The 19,692-nt window shown below is 42.8% G+C and overlaps 1 protein-coding gene and 1 long non-coding RNA gene across 8 annotated transcripts in view; one reads left to right on the forward strand and one right to left on the reverse strand.

Annotated features, from left to right (window-relative positions):
• Positions 1–200: 200 nt before the first annotated feature.
• On the reverse strand, positions 201–10,894 carry LOC148685769 (uncharacterized). The gene is made up of 2 exons (XR_015949917.1): positions 10,806–10,894; positions 201–531 (listed from the first exon to the last, which is right to left on the reverse strand). It is a non-coding gene; the product is annotated as an uncharacterized LOC148685769 (long non-coding RNA).
• A 1-nt stretch (position 10,895) lies between these two features.
• ATP11B (ATPase phospholipid transporting 11B (putative)) overlaps positions 10,896–19,692 on the forward strand; it is an 83,869-nt gene continuing 75,072 nt past the window's right edge. For all 7 annotated transcript variants that reach the window (XR_015949916.1, XM_035134137.3, XM_035134138.3 and 4 more), the window contains exon 1: positions 10,896–11,402. Coding sequence is in view for 6 of the 7 variants with exons in the window: in XM_035134137.3 (XP_034990028.1) it covers positions 11,376–11,402 (27 nt within the window). In the remaining variant the exon portion in view is untranslated. The remainder of the gene's footprint in view (positions 11,403–19,692) is intronic.

Genomic DNA, 19,692 nt, shown 5'->3' on the forward strand with positions numbered 1-19,692 from the left:
ATAAAAGAATGGGAAAAATTGTAAGCTAAGCGGATGGAAACAAGCAGGATTTTTACTCACTTGTAGTGTAAAAATTATTATGGACAATATGGTTTGATATAAAAACCGGAGTACGGATGAATATGCGGTTGTAGATGTTTAAAATGAGACCCCGTGGAGGGGATGTTTTGAGATACGGAAAATCTCTGTATACAGATATGTTTTTACTAGCTTGTGTTTATTTGTACTTTGTATTTGTTAAACCAATAAAAATGATTGCATAATAGAAAGGAGCGCGAGAAGTGGAGGGATGCTGAATTTTGGCGTCCCAAGCAGTCATTCCTCCTCTGGTCTCTGCTATACATGCAGGACCTGACTGTCTGTCTCCAGGCACTGCAGTTGTCTGCAAGGATGGGGTTGGACGTTGCCAGCCTTCATGTCATGTTTGCAGATATCTTTGTAGCACAGAGTAGTGGAGAAGATGTGTGTGTGTTTCTGTCTGCATTGAATCTTCCAACATCCAGCTTCATCGGATGCTCCTGAGTTCGAGTTCTAGAGAGAGAGGGAGAAAAACTTTTCTCTACCACTTCCTCTGCATGAAAATCTTTTGCCTATGCTTTCTCCTCGATAAATAAATAACCAGTGTCAAGATTTCTGGGCCCCATTCATCAGTATTGGCTTTCTTTATTGGCTTTGAAACCTCAGAAACAAAAGAGACAATGTGCATGATTGATGCAGGATGAAATTAAACAGCACATTAGCAGCAATGCACTGGCATCGGGTTGGCTCACAAAAACAACACAAACAACCCACTCAGCGAACAGGTCAGTGAGCACAATGCAGCTGCAATCACAGAGGAGGAAAGTCGATCTTAATAGCTACAAATGGCACGTATTTTAATTAAGCGCCGCACAAAGTGATCATCATGCAATGAAGCAAATGAAGCAGAGTGAGGCTTACTACCCTCTCGTCTAGGAATGGCCTCTCTTCCTGCGAAGCATATATTTCATTACCTTGTCTGATTCACTCAAGCGACTATTCCTTTGTGTGTAGGTAAACAGATTGAATTTTTCAACTGCATAGAATTGATTGTGTCAGTCGATGGATACCCCAGATAAGATTTGATCCTAGGACATGGTCCAAAGCTGGGATCCCCAATGTGGCACCTGTGGGCACCACATTCCCTCAAGCACTCCTTCTTTGGTTCCCTCAATTTTTAAAAAAATAATTTTTGGCAGAGGCATGGTAACGTTCACCTCATCCCTTGGGAATTTTTTACTGATAACCAGGGGTCCATGTGGCTCTGTTCATCATAGGAAACTAATGTTTGGCCTGCCAATATGAGTGCTCCAACTGATTGGCCTGTGAGCACTCCAACTGGAACCTTACCAAAGGTATCACAGACTTTGAAGAAGTACAAACTCAGGACGAAAGGGAGAAACGAGCTAAGAGGAAAGCATGTTTAGCAAATCCTCACTGTGATCAGCTCCCACCCAGAAACCTACGGCCCCACTGTGGAAGGATGTGCGGATCCAAAATTGACCTCCACAGTCACTTACAGACACACACACTGTTAAGACCATATTCATGGAAGACAATCTTGGCTATGAGTGATCGCCAAAGAAGAAAAATATATTTTCTGTGTTTGTTCATCCATAGGAAACTAATGATTGGCCTGCCAAGACCCTGCCATGAATGAATGTTTGCTTAAGATTTAAGTAGTTAACTTAAGGCATTCTTATTCCCCAGATATTCAATTACTGGGCGGGAACACCGGTTATACAGTCAACAGCTGATTTCCCATCATAAGGACCAGTACCGGTATCTAAATATACATGTTGATTATGACTCAGAGCTTTCAGTCTTCAGAGGAAAAGCAAAAGTAAACTGTGGGATGAAGAGTGGAGTGCTTAAAAAGAATAAGAGTTTGTCTAGATCAATGTTGCCTGCAATAAACAAAAATGATTTAAGAGGACAAAACATTAGGATTCTGTTATCTGGGATCTGAAGCCATGAAAGCAGAATGGGGCTAGCTTGAGTGGCTGCGAGGGATACTTCCCGTGCTATGTTTTAAATGGGTACACAGTGCATACCAGTCTTCACTGTGTGTGCCAATTTTCATGTAACATCATTAATGCAATCAGCATTCCCTGAACGTTTTGAGATAGTAAAAAGCATGCACCAGAGTGCATTTGAATCAAGACAATGGGGAGGGTGTGGGGAATTAAGTCTCTGTCCCTACTGTAGACTCAATCTGGTCCAGGAGTCTCACAACTTGCTGTACACATGGGGAGGAAAGCACCAATCAGTATATGCAATGTTACTGGCCACCCTAGTCTCTGCCAAGTGGTGCACAAGAGTCATGGGTTCTTAGCACTTAACCAGGGTTTGGTGTTAATAATTTTTATTATTTATGGGTGACTTGCACGGACAGACTGGTACTCAAAATCTGTAACAGTATCATTTTTTGGGGTGTGTGGGAATTAGGTCTACTATTGATTACTTAGGGGGAAAGTACATGCCTGAACTTCTGTTCCATAAAGGTAAAGGTACCCCTGACCGTTAGGTCCAGTCACGGATGACTCTGTGGTTGCGATGCTCATCTCGCTTTACTGGCCAAGGGAGCCGGCATACAGCTTCCGGGTCATGTGGCCAGCATGACTAAGCCGCTTCTGGTGAACCAGAGCAGCACACGGAAACACCGTTTACCTACCTTATCTACTTGCTTTCGAACTGCTAGGTTGGCAGGAGCTGGGACCGAGCAACGGGAGCTCACCCCATCGTGGGGATTCGAACCGCCGACCTTCTGATCAGCAAGCCCTAGGCTCTGTCGTTTAACCCACAGCGCCACCCGCATACTTTTCTGTTCCATATACTTATGTGTATATTGTAAAATTTCTGTAACAATCTTTCTTATTATTTTTTAAATACAGTAAAAACTTCAGGTACATTATGTGGCTATGTATTGGTGACACAGCTTCTATTCAGGTAGAGGTGCCTGAAGTTGTCGTTGTAATTTAACTGCCTTTTACACATGTCTCAAGGTGATGTACCATATACTGTACAATAAAGCTAAAAGAAACAGTTGGCAACAACACAACCATCAACAGCAGATAAATTTTAAAACACTGCAAGGTAGACGCCCACAGCAAAGACCTTCCAACCGGGAAAGCTTGTTGGAACAAAAATGTTTTCAATTGTTTCTGGAAAGTGTAGATAGTGGGCACCTGTTGAATCTCGACAGAAATACTGTTCCACACAACAGGGGCAAACACACTAAAAGTCTGGCACTGAGTTACTGCTATAGCGAATATCCAGTTTCATGAATGTTGATATTTACACCAGAATGGTTGTCTAGTTAACTTTTTATGAATATCTGGATGGATGGACAGATCTATCTCTTGTGACTGTCATACTTCCCAGTACCTCTGAATTTTTGAACATCCACAAGACGTTCTAGGATTGTCAAAACAGAATGAAATTGGGCGATCTGACTCAGACTTGTACTATTTTAAAAAACCAAATAATTATATTTTATTAATAAACAAAAGAAACAAAAAAGAGCATAAAGAAGTACTCTTACAACAGGTCGAAAGCAGTGTAAGGCTGCCCATTATCACTGAACTTGCTGTTCTAAAATGTTATAAGAAATACCTATTTTTCCATAAACCTGTTAAGCTGGTTTATATATATAATTTTATAATAAGCAAGCTTAATCATAGTTAAGATCAGTGCTCTTTTTCTAGAAAAAGAGGTGCCAGAACTCACCCTGAACGCCTCCCTTGTTCTCTTAAGGTACAGGAACTGAGTACTGGTGAGCTTAAACCCTTCGACCTAATTTTCTCGATCCATTCAAATATATAGTAGGAGATATGCTTCCGCCACCCACTTCTCGCACCCATTTACTCATAATGTATATGTATCTTGGTTCTGATCCAAGTTTAGCCAAAGGTCATAAAACCTTGCAAGCATGCCTTTGTCTAAATGAGAGATAAATAGACTTGTACAATTCTGATTCTCTTGAATAGGTTCATTCACTCCTAGGAAAGTCAGAATGTATGGCTAGAGGGTTGAGCGAACACTGGTGGATCACAAGTTAGACAGGTCTGGCCTGTGTAAACACTGGGTCTTGTGATGGGGAACCAGCTGCTTTTTTCCATGTAATTGATGCTCCTGTTCAGTAATTGGATGCCTGGGGAACAAAAATGCATTAAGTTTGTATCTCTTGGGTGAACTTTTTCACGCATATCTCATAATACCATCACTATTTTTCTGTACAGGCAACAATTGTTTTGCGTGGGGGTTACGTTCCTGACCCCCAGGCCCATTGGCAGAGTGCACATAAGCCTGCTCCACCCCCCCCTTCCAGCCACTTCCAGCTTGCCGCAATGTGTGTGCGTGCAGTTGTATACATATTGAACACGCACAAAACAGTCATTGCCAGCATCTCATATATACAATATACTTGTCGTAGATCTTACGCTTACAGGTCTGCTATAGATAATGGTTTATATCAGTTTTTTTAAAAAGCAAGAGTTTTCATTGTAATTACGAATAAAATTAGTTATATCATCCATGTTGCCTAATGCAGGTGGCAATTACGAGGGCTAACTAATGTTATGTCTGGGAAAGCTACAGACTACCAATTTTGTGTAAGTCACTTTGAATTTCATTTTTTGAAAAAAGTAACTTCTTGTGTAAAGAAGGCTGGATGAGTAGGTACATTTGGTCATTTGGAGAAGGCCATAATTCAGTGGAGGGGCACAAACTTTACAAGCAAATAGTCCAGACTATTTGTGTCTCCCAAAAGGGCTGAGAACGCTCCCAAGAGCTGCTGCCAGTCAGTGTAAACATTACTCAGCTAGATGGAATCTGTATAAGGCAGCTTCCTCTCTTCCTATTTTACCTACCTACAGGCAGTTTAAAGTACAGTAATCTCAAAAATAAGAACCATCTTTCAACTTTTTCTCAGTTAATTCCTTGAGCTTACAAAAGCATGTCTATTCAACAAACGTTTCCATTGCAGCAAGACAATGACTGCATACATCTCCCCTCTGGTCGCATGAGCATCATATTCTGGATTATTACAAAGTCAACCAAGTTCTTCTTTTTTTTCTGAAATCATATGACATATAGAAAACACACACACACCAATCATTTTATGGGGGAAGAGATGACCATGCTTCTGATGTCTCTTTTCCTGCAACAAAAATTTGTGTGTTTTTCTGCCACCAGAACTTGGAGCCTCTTCTTCAGCTGCTGCATTTATTCTAAATAAATCTGAGCCTCCATTCATTTAAAAGACTCAAGGCAAGTTAAGCAGCAGGGCGAGGAAGCCTCTTTGCTCTTTGGCCTAAACACAACCTAAGTTCCTCAATAATGAAACTCAAAAAAGAAAAGGAAAAAATGTTATGCAGGTAGAAAGTGCTTTCCAGTGTTTTGCACTGTCTGTCACACGTACAACTATCTGCTTTCTGGACAAAAGTTGTGGGTGTATCTTTGATACAATGAGCTTCTGGCCCTCAGTGGAAATGTTTGTCCATTGAAGCCATGGTGGTCAACCTGGAGAAGCTGAGAGAGGCAGAGTGGCTGGTGGATGAGGACTTCAGGGATGTTATACCGGTAGCTGTGTGTTCCGCTCCTTGCTGTCATGGCGAATGGGGGTTTCAGCAGGGAATGTGGTGGTCACTCTGAGGAAGGGGGGAGTGATCCCTTAGAAGGGGCTCATTCCTTGTGTGATGAGCAGTTATCCTCTCATGCAAAGCATATTCCTCCAGAAGGGACACAGGTGGCGCTGTGGTCTAAACCACTGAGCCTCTTGGGCTTGCCGATCAGAAGGTAAGAGGTTCGAATCCGCGCAATGGAGTTTCCTTTGCTCTGTCCCAGCTTCTGCCAACCTACAGTAGCTGTTCAAAAGCACACCGGTGCAAGTAGATAAATAGGTACAGCTGTGGTAAGGAAGGTAAATGGCGTTTCTGTGCACTCTGGCATTTGTCAGTGTTCTATTGTGAAGCGGTTTAGTCATGTGGACACATGACCCGGAAAAGCTGTTTGATGAAGGCTCCCTCGGCCTGAAAAGTGAGATGAGCACCGCATCCCACAGTTGCCTTTGACTGGACTTAACCATCCAGGGGTCCTGGAAGTGACTTGAGGGAATTGGTGTTTAGATGGAATTGGTGTTTAGATAATGGAATTGGTGTTTAGATAAATATGGAATTGGAATTGGTGTTTAGATAATATGGAATTGGTGTTTAGATAAAAAGTCAGGAAAACCACTAAGCATGTACATTCCCTTGGGCACGCCTGGACCATCCTGGCCACTGCCCTCAACTTGCAACAAAGCCATTAACTTTATTTGATCCTAGCACTGCTTATCAAATAAAACCTTTAAAATGGTTTTGGAAATCTTATTTTTGACGTTTATAAGGTGCTTTCATTCACAATACATTAGAACGAACATCTGCAGATGGGTGTGGCAGGGAGAATTCTTTAGCCAGGTTGACAAAATGCAGCTTTTATGGCCAAAGTAAAAGAAGCAATGGTTGCCCTATTGGGAGAGCCTGACTTCTGCCTCAGATTCCATTGTATCTGAAAGGCAAGCAGAAGAATGCTGATCGAATCGGTTAAAATCTTTGGCAAGGAATTTTTCTAAAGGTTGCGAGTCTGGGCAAAGTGCCACTGCTATGAAGTCATTCTGATGTTTTAGTATTTGACTGATCTCCCTGGATCAATAGTTCTGATTGTAATACCATCTGAAATTCAACTCTGCAGCATGTTGTGAGCAAAATGAAATGTTGCCTTCTACAAACATAAATGTGTCCCAAAGATGGCAATTACTGTTTGCTTAGGTAAAAGTTATTTTTTAAAAAATAAAATGTGCATGTTTAAACTTTATTTCATTTTGCTAGACGGTGGATGTAATTCTGATGCACTGGACTGGAGGACTTTGCTATTGAGATAAACAACAAATGGGTTGTGCCCTGTATATAATTTAAGCATCAGCCAAACTTCTCTTCAAGGGCCATAAAGCCCAGGGCAGTTAATACTTGCATGACCACTTTTAGGTCTGTCTGATTTACATATTAGGTTTTGTTTTTTTTAGGTATACACTTAAGGCATTTTAAGTGCACACTTGAAGAAATGTGAACAACATGGATAAAAATTCACGAATGAAAGCATCGTCACAAAGCCAGCACTGGCTGCAGCTGTGTGTCTACTGTATTCTCAGTGGGATAGACAGATTTATCCTGAATCATGTGTGAAAAAGCCATACTACTGCAAACCAAAGAGAATTCAACCATTGTTCCTAAGGGCACTTCAGCTTACAATATTCAAAATCTTTAAAACTTGACTTTTCTTTAATAATAATAATTTATTATTTATACCCTGCCCATCTGGCTGGGTTTCCCCACCCGCTTATCCTTCTCTCCTCCCTACTTTAGCTTAGCCTCCCATCTCCTATTTCCAATTTCCATCTCCTTACCTTCATTACTGTCCTCAGGGTTCATGGCTGCAGACCAGGGGTGGGAAACCCATGGTCCTCCAAATATTGTTTAGACTCCAGCCCCCATCAGCTCCAGATAGTGTTGTCAATGGCCAAAGATGATGGTAGTTTTATTCCAGCAACACCCAGAAGCTCATACCAGTAGGTTCCCCATCCCTGCTTTAGACTATAGCTCCCATCAGGCCCAGCCAGAATGGCGAAATGTCAGGGATGACGACAGCCCAATAGAAGATGAACGGGCACAGGTTTCCCATCCCATTGTAAAGGCAGGAACTGTATCATCATTGTTCTATGTACAGGCCCTTAACAAACATTAAGTACCAGTAGTAGTTATGACGATGATTATGATTTTATTAAATGTAACTTCCCAGTTTGTAACCACAAACTTTTCTGGTCTGTCTTGCAATATTCCTTAAATTTTATTTTTCAGTTCAGCTTGCCTAAGACCTTTCATCCCCTGTCAAATTTATAGGGCACTATCAAATTTAAAAATGAGAAATAGAATAGAAATGCCATATAAAACATCAAAAGGAGGAGGAGGAGCCAAAAATCAACCATAAAATCCAGCAGAGCTATAAAGCAATACTAAAGCCAGGCATAAAACATGCCGGAAATCCTGGGCAAATAGCATATTAAGTCTTGCAATGTGCTAGAAGTTGCCGCTCCCCAAAGCACAAACACCAAACATGCCTACCAATGGTTCTATGTGGTTCACCCTCCTCCATTTAGCTTTAGATTGTCAGCTCTAGTGACCAAAACAAAAAATAAAAAAATTCCTTCCAGTAGCACCTTAGAGACCAACTAAGTTTGTCATAGGTATGAGCTTTCGTGTGCATGCACACTTCTTCAGAAACAAGCTCTAGTGGCGTTTGCATATTACGGCCTGCCATGGTTGATCCAGAAGGATGTTTTGCAGCAGTTGCTACGAACTGTGCTGCAGCCCTGCTCATGACCCACTCTTAGGCCATCAATGGTCATATCCTGAAGATTTCAAACAGTTGCCAGATAAGTCAATCTGTTAGGAATAAAAAGTTATCACAGCAAATGTTCTTAGAACAGATCCCATGATCCAAAAGCTCGTTATATAAAAATTTCACTTATCCAAACACAATGAATTAGTACCCAAACCTCACTATACACTCCACAGATTAGTACCCAAACAGTCGGACCTGAGTGTAGTACTGTAAACGAGTAAGCAACCTTAAAAAGCCTTGCTTTTTGTGTGTTTTCCTAGTCCGCTGTAGCCATTTTGCCAGGATCCATGGTGGGAGGGAGGGGAGAGATTGGACAAATAAGAGAGCAATTTATCCCTTGTTTTCCTTTTGCAAGGTTTCAAACAGTTTTCCTGGGTTTTCTCATCATTCTGGGCTGTGTGTGTGTGTGTGTGTGTGTGTGTGTGAAAATCCCATGGTTGGGAACGTATTAGAAATTTCCCCATAGGAATCAATGGGAAACCTAGACTCATCATGCAAATGACCACCCAGCAAACAATTTCCTGGGAACACTCTGTGTCCAGAGAGCAGACCCTGTGTGCAATAATACTAATAATTTTACCACATATTTGTGAGCCAGGCGACTTTCTACTCAGTGGCAAAACCCTGCATAGCTGAAGGTCCTGGGTTTAATCCCTAGGAGGGCATCTCCAAGTAAGACAGGGAAAGGAATGCCCCACCCCACCCCACCCCACCTTAAAAACAAACCAACCCTAGAGAGCTGCTGCCAGTCAGTGTAGGCCAAAATGACAATTTGCTATATATGTGATTTTCAAGTCTTAAGTGAATTTTATTCCTTTTACAGGTGAGATGAAAACTCCTGGACAAGGCCCTGTTTCGATATTCTTCCTCAGCTAGAAAATTGAGAGACCCTATTTTAATTATCATGTCGAAGTATTGTAATATATTTACAGTATAAATTTACAAAGGTGTATATGAAATTTACACACACATATATAGTAAATATCCAAAGCAAGTTAATCTTACCTAAATCTCTTAGAGTTTCAAGGTTGAAATGTACCAAATATGTCAAAGTAACTGACTCAATACGTTTGTGAAATTTAAAGGAAAGATAAGGTGTGGTCTACTTAAGAGTTAAAGTAACAGTAGTATGGAGTTAAGTAACCCCTGAGCCAAGGAGATAAGTAACTATACAACCTTTACAAGACATCTAAAAGCAGCCCTGTATAAGGAAGTTTTTAAAAAAATGTTTAATGTTTTATTGTGTTTTTACCATGTTTCTCATAAAATAAGACACTGTCTTATATTTATTTTACTTAAGGAAATAAGCCTATGGCTTATTTTCGGGGGTGTCTTATTTTTTAAAAAAATTACCTCCTCTTCCTGTCATGGCTCGGCGCCCGGAACTGGCTGCTGCTGCTGGGAGCTTTGTCGGCGCTTCAGCAGGGCACGCTGCTGGGTCCCGCCGGGTCTGGGCTCCACGCGGCGCGCGCTGCGGCTCTTGCCGGGTCGGAGCTCGGCATGGCACATGCTGCGGCTCTTGCCGCGTCCCGCCCGCTGCCGGGTCGGCGCTCGGAGCGGCACGCGCTGCTGGGCATTTTGGAGGGGCAGCAGCATCCGGTTCCGGGCGCTGAGAGGCATCTTCCTCTTCCATGGCGCCATCCAGACCTGCTCCCACCATTATGGCTTATTTTGGGGGTATGTGTTATATTTTTTCAACCCAGGAAAATCCTGCCATGGCTTATTTTCTAGGTGCGTCTTATTTTATGAGAAACACGGTATATACGTTGGAAGTCGCCCCGAGTGGCTGGGGCAACCCAGTCAGATGGGTGGGGTATGAATAGTAAAATTATTACTATTGAGTAGGCATCCCTATTTTCATCAATGGAAAGGTTGGAGGCTACTGATCATGGTGTTGTTTAATAATAATAAAAAGTCAATAAAACATTCCCAACTCTCTTTGGAGATAAAACGTAAAACTGTAATAATAATAATATAAGATTTTTTAAAAGATAACAGCAACAACAACACTTACTGTATTTTCCCGTGTATAAGACTAGGTTTTTTTACCCAAAAATTAGGTTTGAAATTGGGGCTCGCCTTATTCACGGGTAGTGCTGAGGGGTGTTTTCTTAATTTGGAGTCCCTCAAAATAGGGGCCATCTTATACATGGGGGCGTCTTATACATTTATCATTATTATTTTTACAGAAAAAAACTTATTATTATAGTAGATTTTAAAAATAATAATAGTAATAATAACTACAACTATCATCACCATTATCATTCTTACAGAAAAACTAAACGGCGGGGTGCAAGGAGAGCCCTCAACCTTACTTTAAAAACACGCCTGCGAGGGACTGAAATTACCTCAGCTGCTTCGCTCCTCACTGGGCCTCTTCCCCCGCCGCGCGCCCGGCCCCGCCCCGCCCCGTTTTCCCCGGCGTGCCGTCACTTCCGGGAGGCGGGTGCCGGCGCGCGGGGAGACCCCTTTTGGTGACGGGCGCAAGGCGGCGTCGCGCGGGCTCCGGGATGGCGGCCGGGATGCGGCCGCGTCGTCGTCGGCAGCGGCACCTGCGCCTCGTGCACCTCCTCCGGGCTCCTGCTGCCTCGGCTGCTGGCGGCGGCCGGGCTTCCGCCTTGCCGCTGAAGGGAAGCGCCCGGCCCCTGCGCTGATGGGGAGCGGGAGCGGCGGTTGCGAAAGAAGACGAAGAATAAGACGACGACGGCGGAGGAGGCGGAGGAGGCGGCGACCGCAGCACCAGCAGCAGCAGCAGCAGCAGCACCAGCAGTAGTAGCAGCAGCAGCACCGCTAGTGCCGGACTGAGGGGCGGCGGCTTTCGTTTTTGTATTTTAGCGGGTGGGGTGGGGTATCGGGAGGGGAAGCCTCGCCCGCGGAGAAGCGGGGGCTGGGAGCCAGCGAAGAGACCCGTCGAGGGGATGTTGCGGTGGATCCGGCAGCAGCTGGTAGGTGGGGCGTTGGGGTGGGGAGGGGTCTCTCCTCAGGAAAAGGGGCTCGCTTTAGCCTCTCACTGAGGAAAGTGTGTATATGTGTGTGTGTGGAGGGGTACTCTCCAACTTTCTCTTCTCTCTTACTTCGCCCTCCCTCATTTTCTGAGGCGGGTGTCACACTTGGTCCCGTTCCCGTCCTTTTTTTGGGGGGGGGGGTCCTCTCCTCACTCGCACTCCTCAAATAATATACAGTATTCTCTCTCCCCACCCCAGCTCCTTTCTTCCTGCCTCCTATTAGTTTCTTGCTTCCTTTCTCTCCCCGCCCCACTTGTTACTTTTTCAGTGGTGAAAGGGGGGGGGCTAACTACCTCCCCCACCCAAAAGACCTGCCTGCTTTCAACTTCAAACATCTCCTAAATGGGTCCTCTTTCTGCCCACCTCGACCAGCTTTTTGCACCCTGTTCCCTTTAAGTTTTTAGCACTAACCCTGAAATGGCTTTTCTTAAGGGTGCGCCAGTTTGCACATGCATGTGTGCTCTCTGGGGAGATGTGGGACATCTTGTAGCTAGCTTCCTGCTTGGTGACAAATCTGGGTTTGCCCAGCCTAGTGTGTTAAAAAAAACCTCTTCCTTGTGGTTTGTGACGGCTGCATCTTCTTCTTTTCTCTCTCTTTCTGCTCGCTGTTGTCTCCCCACAGATGCAATTTCCTACTTTCAAATTTAACCATTTTGGTTGGGTCAGTTTAGTAGCAGTAGGTGAGGAAAACAGATATGGGGAAAGTTAGGTTGGGGGCCAGGTGGAGAAGGAAGTAGCCTGGGAGTGGTCAGAAGCCTGAAGGTGTTTGTGGGGGCAAGATTTTTACTCTACAGCGTGACCTATAACTTTATTAAATACTGGATGTAATGTTTTATTTTCCATTATTCCTTCTAGAGGGTAGACACTCAGGATCCCGTTGTTTCTTGGATGAATCATGGGATGAGATCTGCAGTTCTTGGGCTGATGATAACGGCTTGCAATTGCCAGCAAGTTCTGGCTTTTTAACCAAAATGTTACAATTCAAAATAATTTGTATCTGATACAAGAATGCCACTATGATAGATGGCAGTGATATTTGACCGGGAAGTCATTGTTGGAGCCTTCCCTGATTGCTTGACCAGGGATTAGGATCACTTTTGTGCAATGGCAAAAGTTTAAGCCTATTGGAAGTTTATAAATACTGTATTTGAATAAGATTCTTTTGGCTGCTACAGGCTGCAAGCCAACTTCAAAAAGTTTTAGAAAGCTCTGGTACAGAGGGTCAGGACTGTTGCCTCTTGCCTGTTTCCCTCTTAGAATAATAATAATAATAATAATAATTTTTTTGTTTATACCCCGCCCATCTGGCTGGGTTTCCCCAACCACTCTGGGTAACTCCCAACACATTAAGAACATAATAAAACATCAAACTTTAAAAACTTCCCTACACAGGGAAGTTGGTCTCTAAGGTGCTACTGGAAGGAATTTTTTTATTTTGTTTCGACTACGTCAGACCAACATGGCTCAGAGAGAGAGAGAGAGAGAAAGAGAGGACATTATTTTCTTACAGCCACTTGAGCTTCATTTCTCAAAACTCAGGCTCTTGAGAACTGTTACAACAAAATAAGTAGTAAATGTGATTCAAAATGCAACAACTTCCTTCCTGCTAGAACATTAGCAGTGGCGAAGTTTCTATTGGTGGTTGCAAGAATCAATGATCCCAACAAAATGTTTTTGAAACCTGAAGGCAGGATGTCCTTATTGGGTATCGCTTTGTAACGAATTGATGGGTCTATGGACCGTAATAAAGGTTGTTGTGATTTAAGGGGAGTTGCGTCCTAATGCGTTACACGCATACACAACAGTGACGTGGTACAAAATATGGTAACAGACAGTAAATCTGCAGCTTGTTTACAAGGGAAGAAACAACCATTGATATCAACTGTCTGCTCATATAAGTCATCTGGGAAGTAAACCACAATAATGTACTTAAATTTAGAGAACGCTACACTAATTGAATAAAAGTATTTCATTTGCTTAGATCCTGTTTGTTTTGCATTTGATTATATTTGCATTTACTGCATAGCTTAGCTTTTATACCCTGGTTAAAGTAGCATGTGGTGGTTTATTTATAAATATCCTAGGAAACTTTATAATTGTTCTAAAAGAATTTGAGAGAGGCAGCTTTTCGCAAACTGGCCATATAGAGATGCATTTTCAGTTGGAGCTTCAGTTTATATTGGTTGTCAGTCCAGTGATACTTTATCGCATTGGGATGATACTAGAACAATGCTTTATGAAAGGGTTATTTTTGTCCCTGTGCAGTTTGCTAATCTGTTGTCTAGGATGGATTCTTTTTTATTATACTACATCTGTTGGGAAAGATTATTTAGGTTCTTTGATTTACCTCGGTTGCCTTAATAATTCAGATATGACTGATATGTGGTCCTGTATTTCACTTACATATAGCTGTTTTTATTGATGGGTTCAACTAACTAATAGCTTCTTAACACAACAATCTTGAAATTATTGTACCGGTATGTGTGTAGGGTGGCACTAGCATGCCATGATAGATCTGCTAATGGGCTGTGAGAAATACCGGTAGCTTAAAGACTCATGTGAGCCAAAAGCACCCAACCAGATGCTTCTCTGTACAGTTCACTCCTCTGGCTTTTGCCTTCTTTCAAGTCAGCTGTCAGCTGTCAAGTGACTCTCTTAGAAAAAATATGTGGTAGGCTCCTCTAGTGTAACTCAATGTAAGCTTTTCTGTATCTGAGTGCAGTGTGCCTCTCCTTTTAATTCAGAAAAGCAAACCCTGAGTTTTAAATGATATTAGCTACACTGGGCACTCTGTAGAAAGGCAGGCATAAAGTTGTGCATCACAGCAGTGGAAACCCTGCTCTAAACAGGGAGCAAAGGAAGATACAGTGGATGCTCGGGTTGCGAACATGATCCGTGCGGGAGGCACGTTCGCAACTCGCAGTGTTAGCAACCCGCGTCTGCGCACGTGCGGGTTGCGATTCGGCACTTCTGCGCATGCACAAAGCTCGAATTAGCGCTTCTGCACATGCGTGTGCGCTGAAACCCGGAAGTAACCCGTTTGGGTACTTCCAGGTTCGGCGCGGGACGCAAGCTGAAAAGACGCAACCTGAAGCGTCTGTAACCCGAGGTATGACTGTAATTGCATTCTAATGGTTCACATTTTGCTCCCCTGGCCATTATATTTAACTGTACTTTGTCAATTTTATGACCAAAAGTTTTATGTGTGTTTGGTGGAGGTAACTTGGTTTTTAACTTTTGCTTTCTTTTAAAACGAACAAACCTTTGGATGTGTATTTTGGCCACTTGCATATGATCAACCAGATATCTTGTCCTTTTAACATTACAATGAGTAATTTTTACATGGGTGCTATGGTCCATGGGGTCACGAAGAGTAGGACACGACTAAACGACTAAACAACAACAAATTCATTCATTATTGCGATATCACCAGATACTATAATAAGCTAAATGTGGTGCTGAGCGATTGCTTCATCTGCAACTCAAAAGCTAGGGTTTTGTATGTAATAAATGCATATTTGATAGACTTGTTTTTTGCAGACCTCTACCCTCATGGGTCGGGACGCAGGTGGCGCTGTGGGTTAAACCACAGAGCCTAGGGCTTGCTGATCAGGAGGTCGGCGGTTCGAATCCCTGCGACGGGGTGAGCTCCCGTTGCTCGGTCCCAGCTCCTGCCAACCCAGCAGTTTGAAAGCACCTCAAAGTGCAAGTAGATAAATAGGTACCGCTACAAGCAGGAAGGTAAACAGTGTTTCCGTGTGCTGCTCTGGTTCGCCAGAAGCGGCTTTGTCATGCTGGCCACATGACCTGGAAGCTGTATGCTGGCTCCCTCGGCCAATAACGCGAGATGAGTGCCGCAACCCGAGAGTCGGTCAAGGCTGGACCTAATGGTCCCTTTACCTTTACCTTCATGGGAGAGCTTCTTTTGTTAGGATAGTCAATTTTCTTAACTTTCAAATTACAGCACTTTTTGTCTGTGATATGCCACATGGCTATTCCTTCGAAGGTTGTTTTCTTCCTCTGTTGTTGTGGGTAGTGGTGGTTGCTGCTGCTGCTGCAGGGGCAGCAGCAGCAAGGTACATAACGCTCTTCCTGAATAGCAGAAAAGAAGAATTACTCATCAAGGTGTGGGGATGAACATTCCTTGAATAGGGAAGAGACACCTGTCAGTAGAGACATAACGCTCTTCCTGAATAGCAGAAAAGAAGAATTACTCATCAAGGTGTGGGGATGAACATTCCTTGAATAGGGAAGAGACACCTGTCAGTAGAGACAAGGTGTGGGTAGCAGTGGGTAGCATACTTGTTGAAAACAAAGTCGGAAGAATGTTTACGTGGTTGCTTTGGATTTGAAAAAAAGATGTAAGCTGAGCAAAAGCTGAATTTGTGTGTTGGAAGCAGCGATTCATAAGGTGGATTTATTAAAACTTATTAAAATTAGTGTTTCAGTACAATGAGGCAGGGAATTTAAAGTTAAAGGCAATTAGATCCTTTAGCCCCATTGAACTTCAGATATCCCTGGGGTCCAGACCAGACGCCACATAGTGAACTTAATGTGATGGATAATAATAATTTATTATTTATACCCTGCCCCTCTGGCTGGGTTTTCCCAGCCACTCTGGGCGGCTTCCAACAGAAATATTAAAATACAATAATTTATTAAACATTAAAAGCTTCCCTGAACAGAGCTGCCTTCAGAAGTCCTCTAAAAGTCTGGTAGTTGTTTTTCTCTTTGACATCTGGTGGGAGGGTGTTCCACAGGGCAGGTGCCACTACCGAGAAGGCCCTCTGCCTGGTTCCCTGTAACTTGGCTTCTCGCAGCGAGGGAACCGCCAGGAGGCCCTCGGCACTGGATCTCAGTGTCTGGGTAGAATGATGGGGGTGGAGATGCTCCTTCAGGTATACTGGACCAAGGCCGTTTAGGGCTTTAAAGGTCAGCACCAACACTTTGAATTATGCTCAGAAATGTACTGGGAGCCAATGCAGGTCTTTCAAGACCAGTGTTATGTGGTCTCGGCGGCTGCTCCCAGTCACCAGTCTAGCTGCCGCATTCTCGATTAATTGTAGTTTCCGGGTCACCTTCAAAGGTAGCCCCACATAGAGTGCATTGCAGTAGTCCAAGTGAGAGATAACTAAAGCATGCACCATTCTGGCGAGACAGTCCGCGGGCAAGTAGGGTCTCAGCCTGCGTACCAGATGGGATACTTCATCGCATGGGGTCTTGAATTGTAAGATCAGTGTGCCCCATTGAAACCAATAGCTGTTCCACTCCTCCAGCTTGTCACAATAGCACTTGCTATGGCTATATAGGGGAGCTTGTGGTGTCAGAACCCAGGTGTATGTGCACTTGCCAAAGATTGGCTATCTGCAGTGCAAAGTAGAAGAGTCTGCACAGTCAATTGTACTGAGATTGGATTAAAATCCAAGGCTTAATGCAGTTGCCAAGAGTGTAGAAGTGAGGTCAGATTCAGTGGTGAGAGCATGAACGAAATTTTAAGCAACCATAGTGATCAGGAAGGTTTAATAACTTAATTATTTCATTTATTTAACCAGATTGTTTTTGTAGCATCCAGATAATACCATTTACCTATTTGCATTTTCATGCCTTAAGAAATAGAATGGTGGGTCTTTCCTATTGCTCTCTCTTAATTCTGAACTCTGATGGTGAATACTGTACCGTAAAAATGGAGCCAAAATCTGCATTCTTGTGGGAAACCTGATAGTTGCAAAAAGTACATTAAAAATATATTAAAAAACCTATACCCACCTCAAGAGCCCAATGAGGACTGAGCATGCCCAGCAAAATACTGTGTAGTAAGCACACAGAATATTGTATGTTAGTTGGGGGGGGGGATTGAAAAGCAGGTGGGTTGGAATTGAGTCTCCTAGTGGAGAACATGGTTGGTTCGAACCCTGAACAACAGAACTCCTAACATTTGCTGCAGGTCCCACTTGTATTATTATTAATGAGATTCCAGCTACAGAACACTTATGATTGGGGTGAGGTAAACCAGAGGTCAAAAGCACCTTCCCAAGCAACTTGGAAGGATATAGAATCCCAAAATTATTTTATTTTCTAAGGAAAATGGTCACTGATTTTTGCCAGAGTGTTATATCATGTACCACTGGCTTATTAGCATTTACTGTCTTGCAAAGAAGCCAATTCTAGTGTCTCACTGTTCTCTGAAATAATAATTGAAAGAGTTGTTTGCTTTCATTATAATGCATAAACATGTAAGACTGTGCTGTCAGAATGTCCAAACAGAATAACAATTGCACAGCTTTGGAAACAGGCAGCAATATCTGCAAATGCTTTGCTATAGAGTTCAGTTAGGAAGTTGGAGTTTTTCTTTACATGCTCTTTTACTCCTCCTAATTTACATAATAAAGGAGAATGATAATCAAAATTTATCGTACAGCTGTTAAATGCCAACATCTAGCACTTCTATATGGCAATGAGCACTATAGTTTCTATATACACAGTTTAATCTTGTGTCTCATTTTTTCCGTATGTGTTCCTTACATATGTTTACTGTATATCCCGCCTTTCTCCACCAAGCGTACACAAGGCAGCTTACCATAGAAACAAGGACTGGTACTGTATAGCAAAATAATAATATAACACTGTGGCATGCAGTGACAGGGGCCCAGTGTACATGGCTGCCACAACTGGGAAGGCCTTTCCTTTCTGCCCATCCATAACATCCCAGATGGCAAGGGCACTCGGAGGACAGTCTCCATAGAGGCGCAGAGTTCTCAGGCTTGTTCATATGCAAGGAGGCGATTCAGAGATGTCCAGACAGTTAGTTGATTTAAAGGTCAAAGCCAGTGCCTTAAATCCAGTCCAGGAACAAATTGGCTGTTAGCGCAGTTAGTAAAGGATTGGAGTAATATGCTCTGATCTCATTGTCCCTTCCCAAACCCTGGGAACCCCACGGGGAGCATGTTACAGTAGTCCAACTTGGAGGCTAGAATATGAATGAAAGACTAAACTAAGTCTGGTGCCTACTCAGAAGCATGCAGCTGTCTTTCCAGATTAACCTGGTTAGAGACAATTCTGCTCCCACCTGAGTATCTAGGAGTACTCTGAAATGGCAAATCTCTTTAGAGGAAATATAACTCCAGTCAGAAAAAGCTGAACACCACCCAGTCAACAGTACCTCCATCTCATTTGGATTAACCCCCCCCCCATCTGCCTGGTCCAATAATGGCATTATTCAGTTATACACTGAGAAAACCTTTCACATCCTCATGATATGTGTAGAAATTTGAGAGAAAACATCAGGATACGAACAAATTTGCCACTATACGAGTCTAAATCTTTTTTTTCGCCAGGTTTAATCTTTGCTGTATAATTCTAATCATCAAAAAGAAGTATCTGTAGGCATTACTTTCTCAAAATATTTTTGTATTACTTTTCATTAAAATTGATTCTGTGACAGTTTACAAAAAAATAACACAGTACTGTACATAAGAGCAACGTAGTGGAATTTTAAAAATCTAATACAGTATTGTAATGGAGATACAGAGCTGGTACTAGAATAAGGAAAGGAGGAAATAGATCATATGAATTCCAGAAGTTCAAGATCCTACAGCAGTTGTTGGAGTCATTTCAAGTCCCATTTCTAGCTCTGAAGTATTAGTAGAATGGCTAGGAGTGAGCCAGCTGGGTTATTCTTATATTGCAAACAGTCCTTGTGGTAAAAAAGATTTTGAATTTTGTAAAAACATTGCTGTCACTGGGAGAAACCTTTCTGAAAGCTGATATGGATGCAGTAAATGGAGTGTTAGGCATGGGCTTCAGGTTCTTGATTTCACACGCTGCCTTTGCGGTGAATACAGATAAGAAATCTCGGCCATAGTTCACCTTTTCCCAGTTGGAATAATCGTGACTTAACTCGACTATTGTGAGGAGTACGAAGAGATAAGGAGTGCTATGTAAATGAAATTCAGTGCTGCTTATCGGCAGTGAAGGAGCCAGTAACCTTCTCTAGCCTGAGTGAATTTGTGGAGAGTTGCATAACATGCTAGGTGCAGCTATTTGTGCAGAAAAGCCCAGCCAAATAGGAAAGAAACAGTTAGCATGCCAGCTGCACTGATTCAGTAATAAATAGACAATGGTTTTGAAGCATGAGCGCTGGATAAGCTCCTGCAGTGTTGTGTGGGACGTTGGAAGTGAAAGGGTGGATTCCTGAAGGCAACCAAGTTTTACCCATTTTGAAATTCTTATA

This window comes from Zootoca vivipara, chromosome 5 (assembly GCF_965207765.1).
Source record: "Zootoca vivipara chromosome 5, rZooViv2.hap1.1, whole genome shotgun sequence".
Taxonomy (NCBI): domain Eukaryota; kingdom Metazoa; phylum Chordata; class Lepidosauria; order Squamata; family Lacertidae; genus Zootoca; species Zootoca vivipara.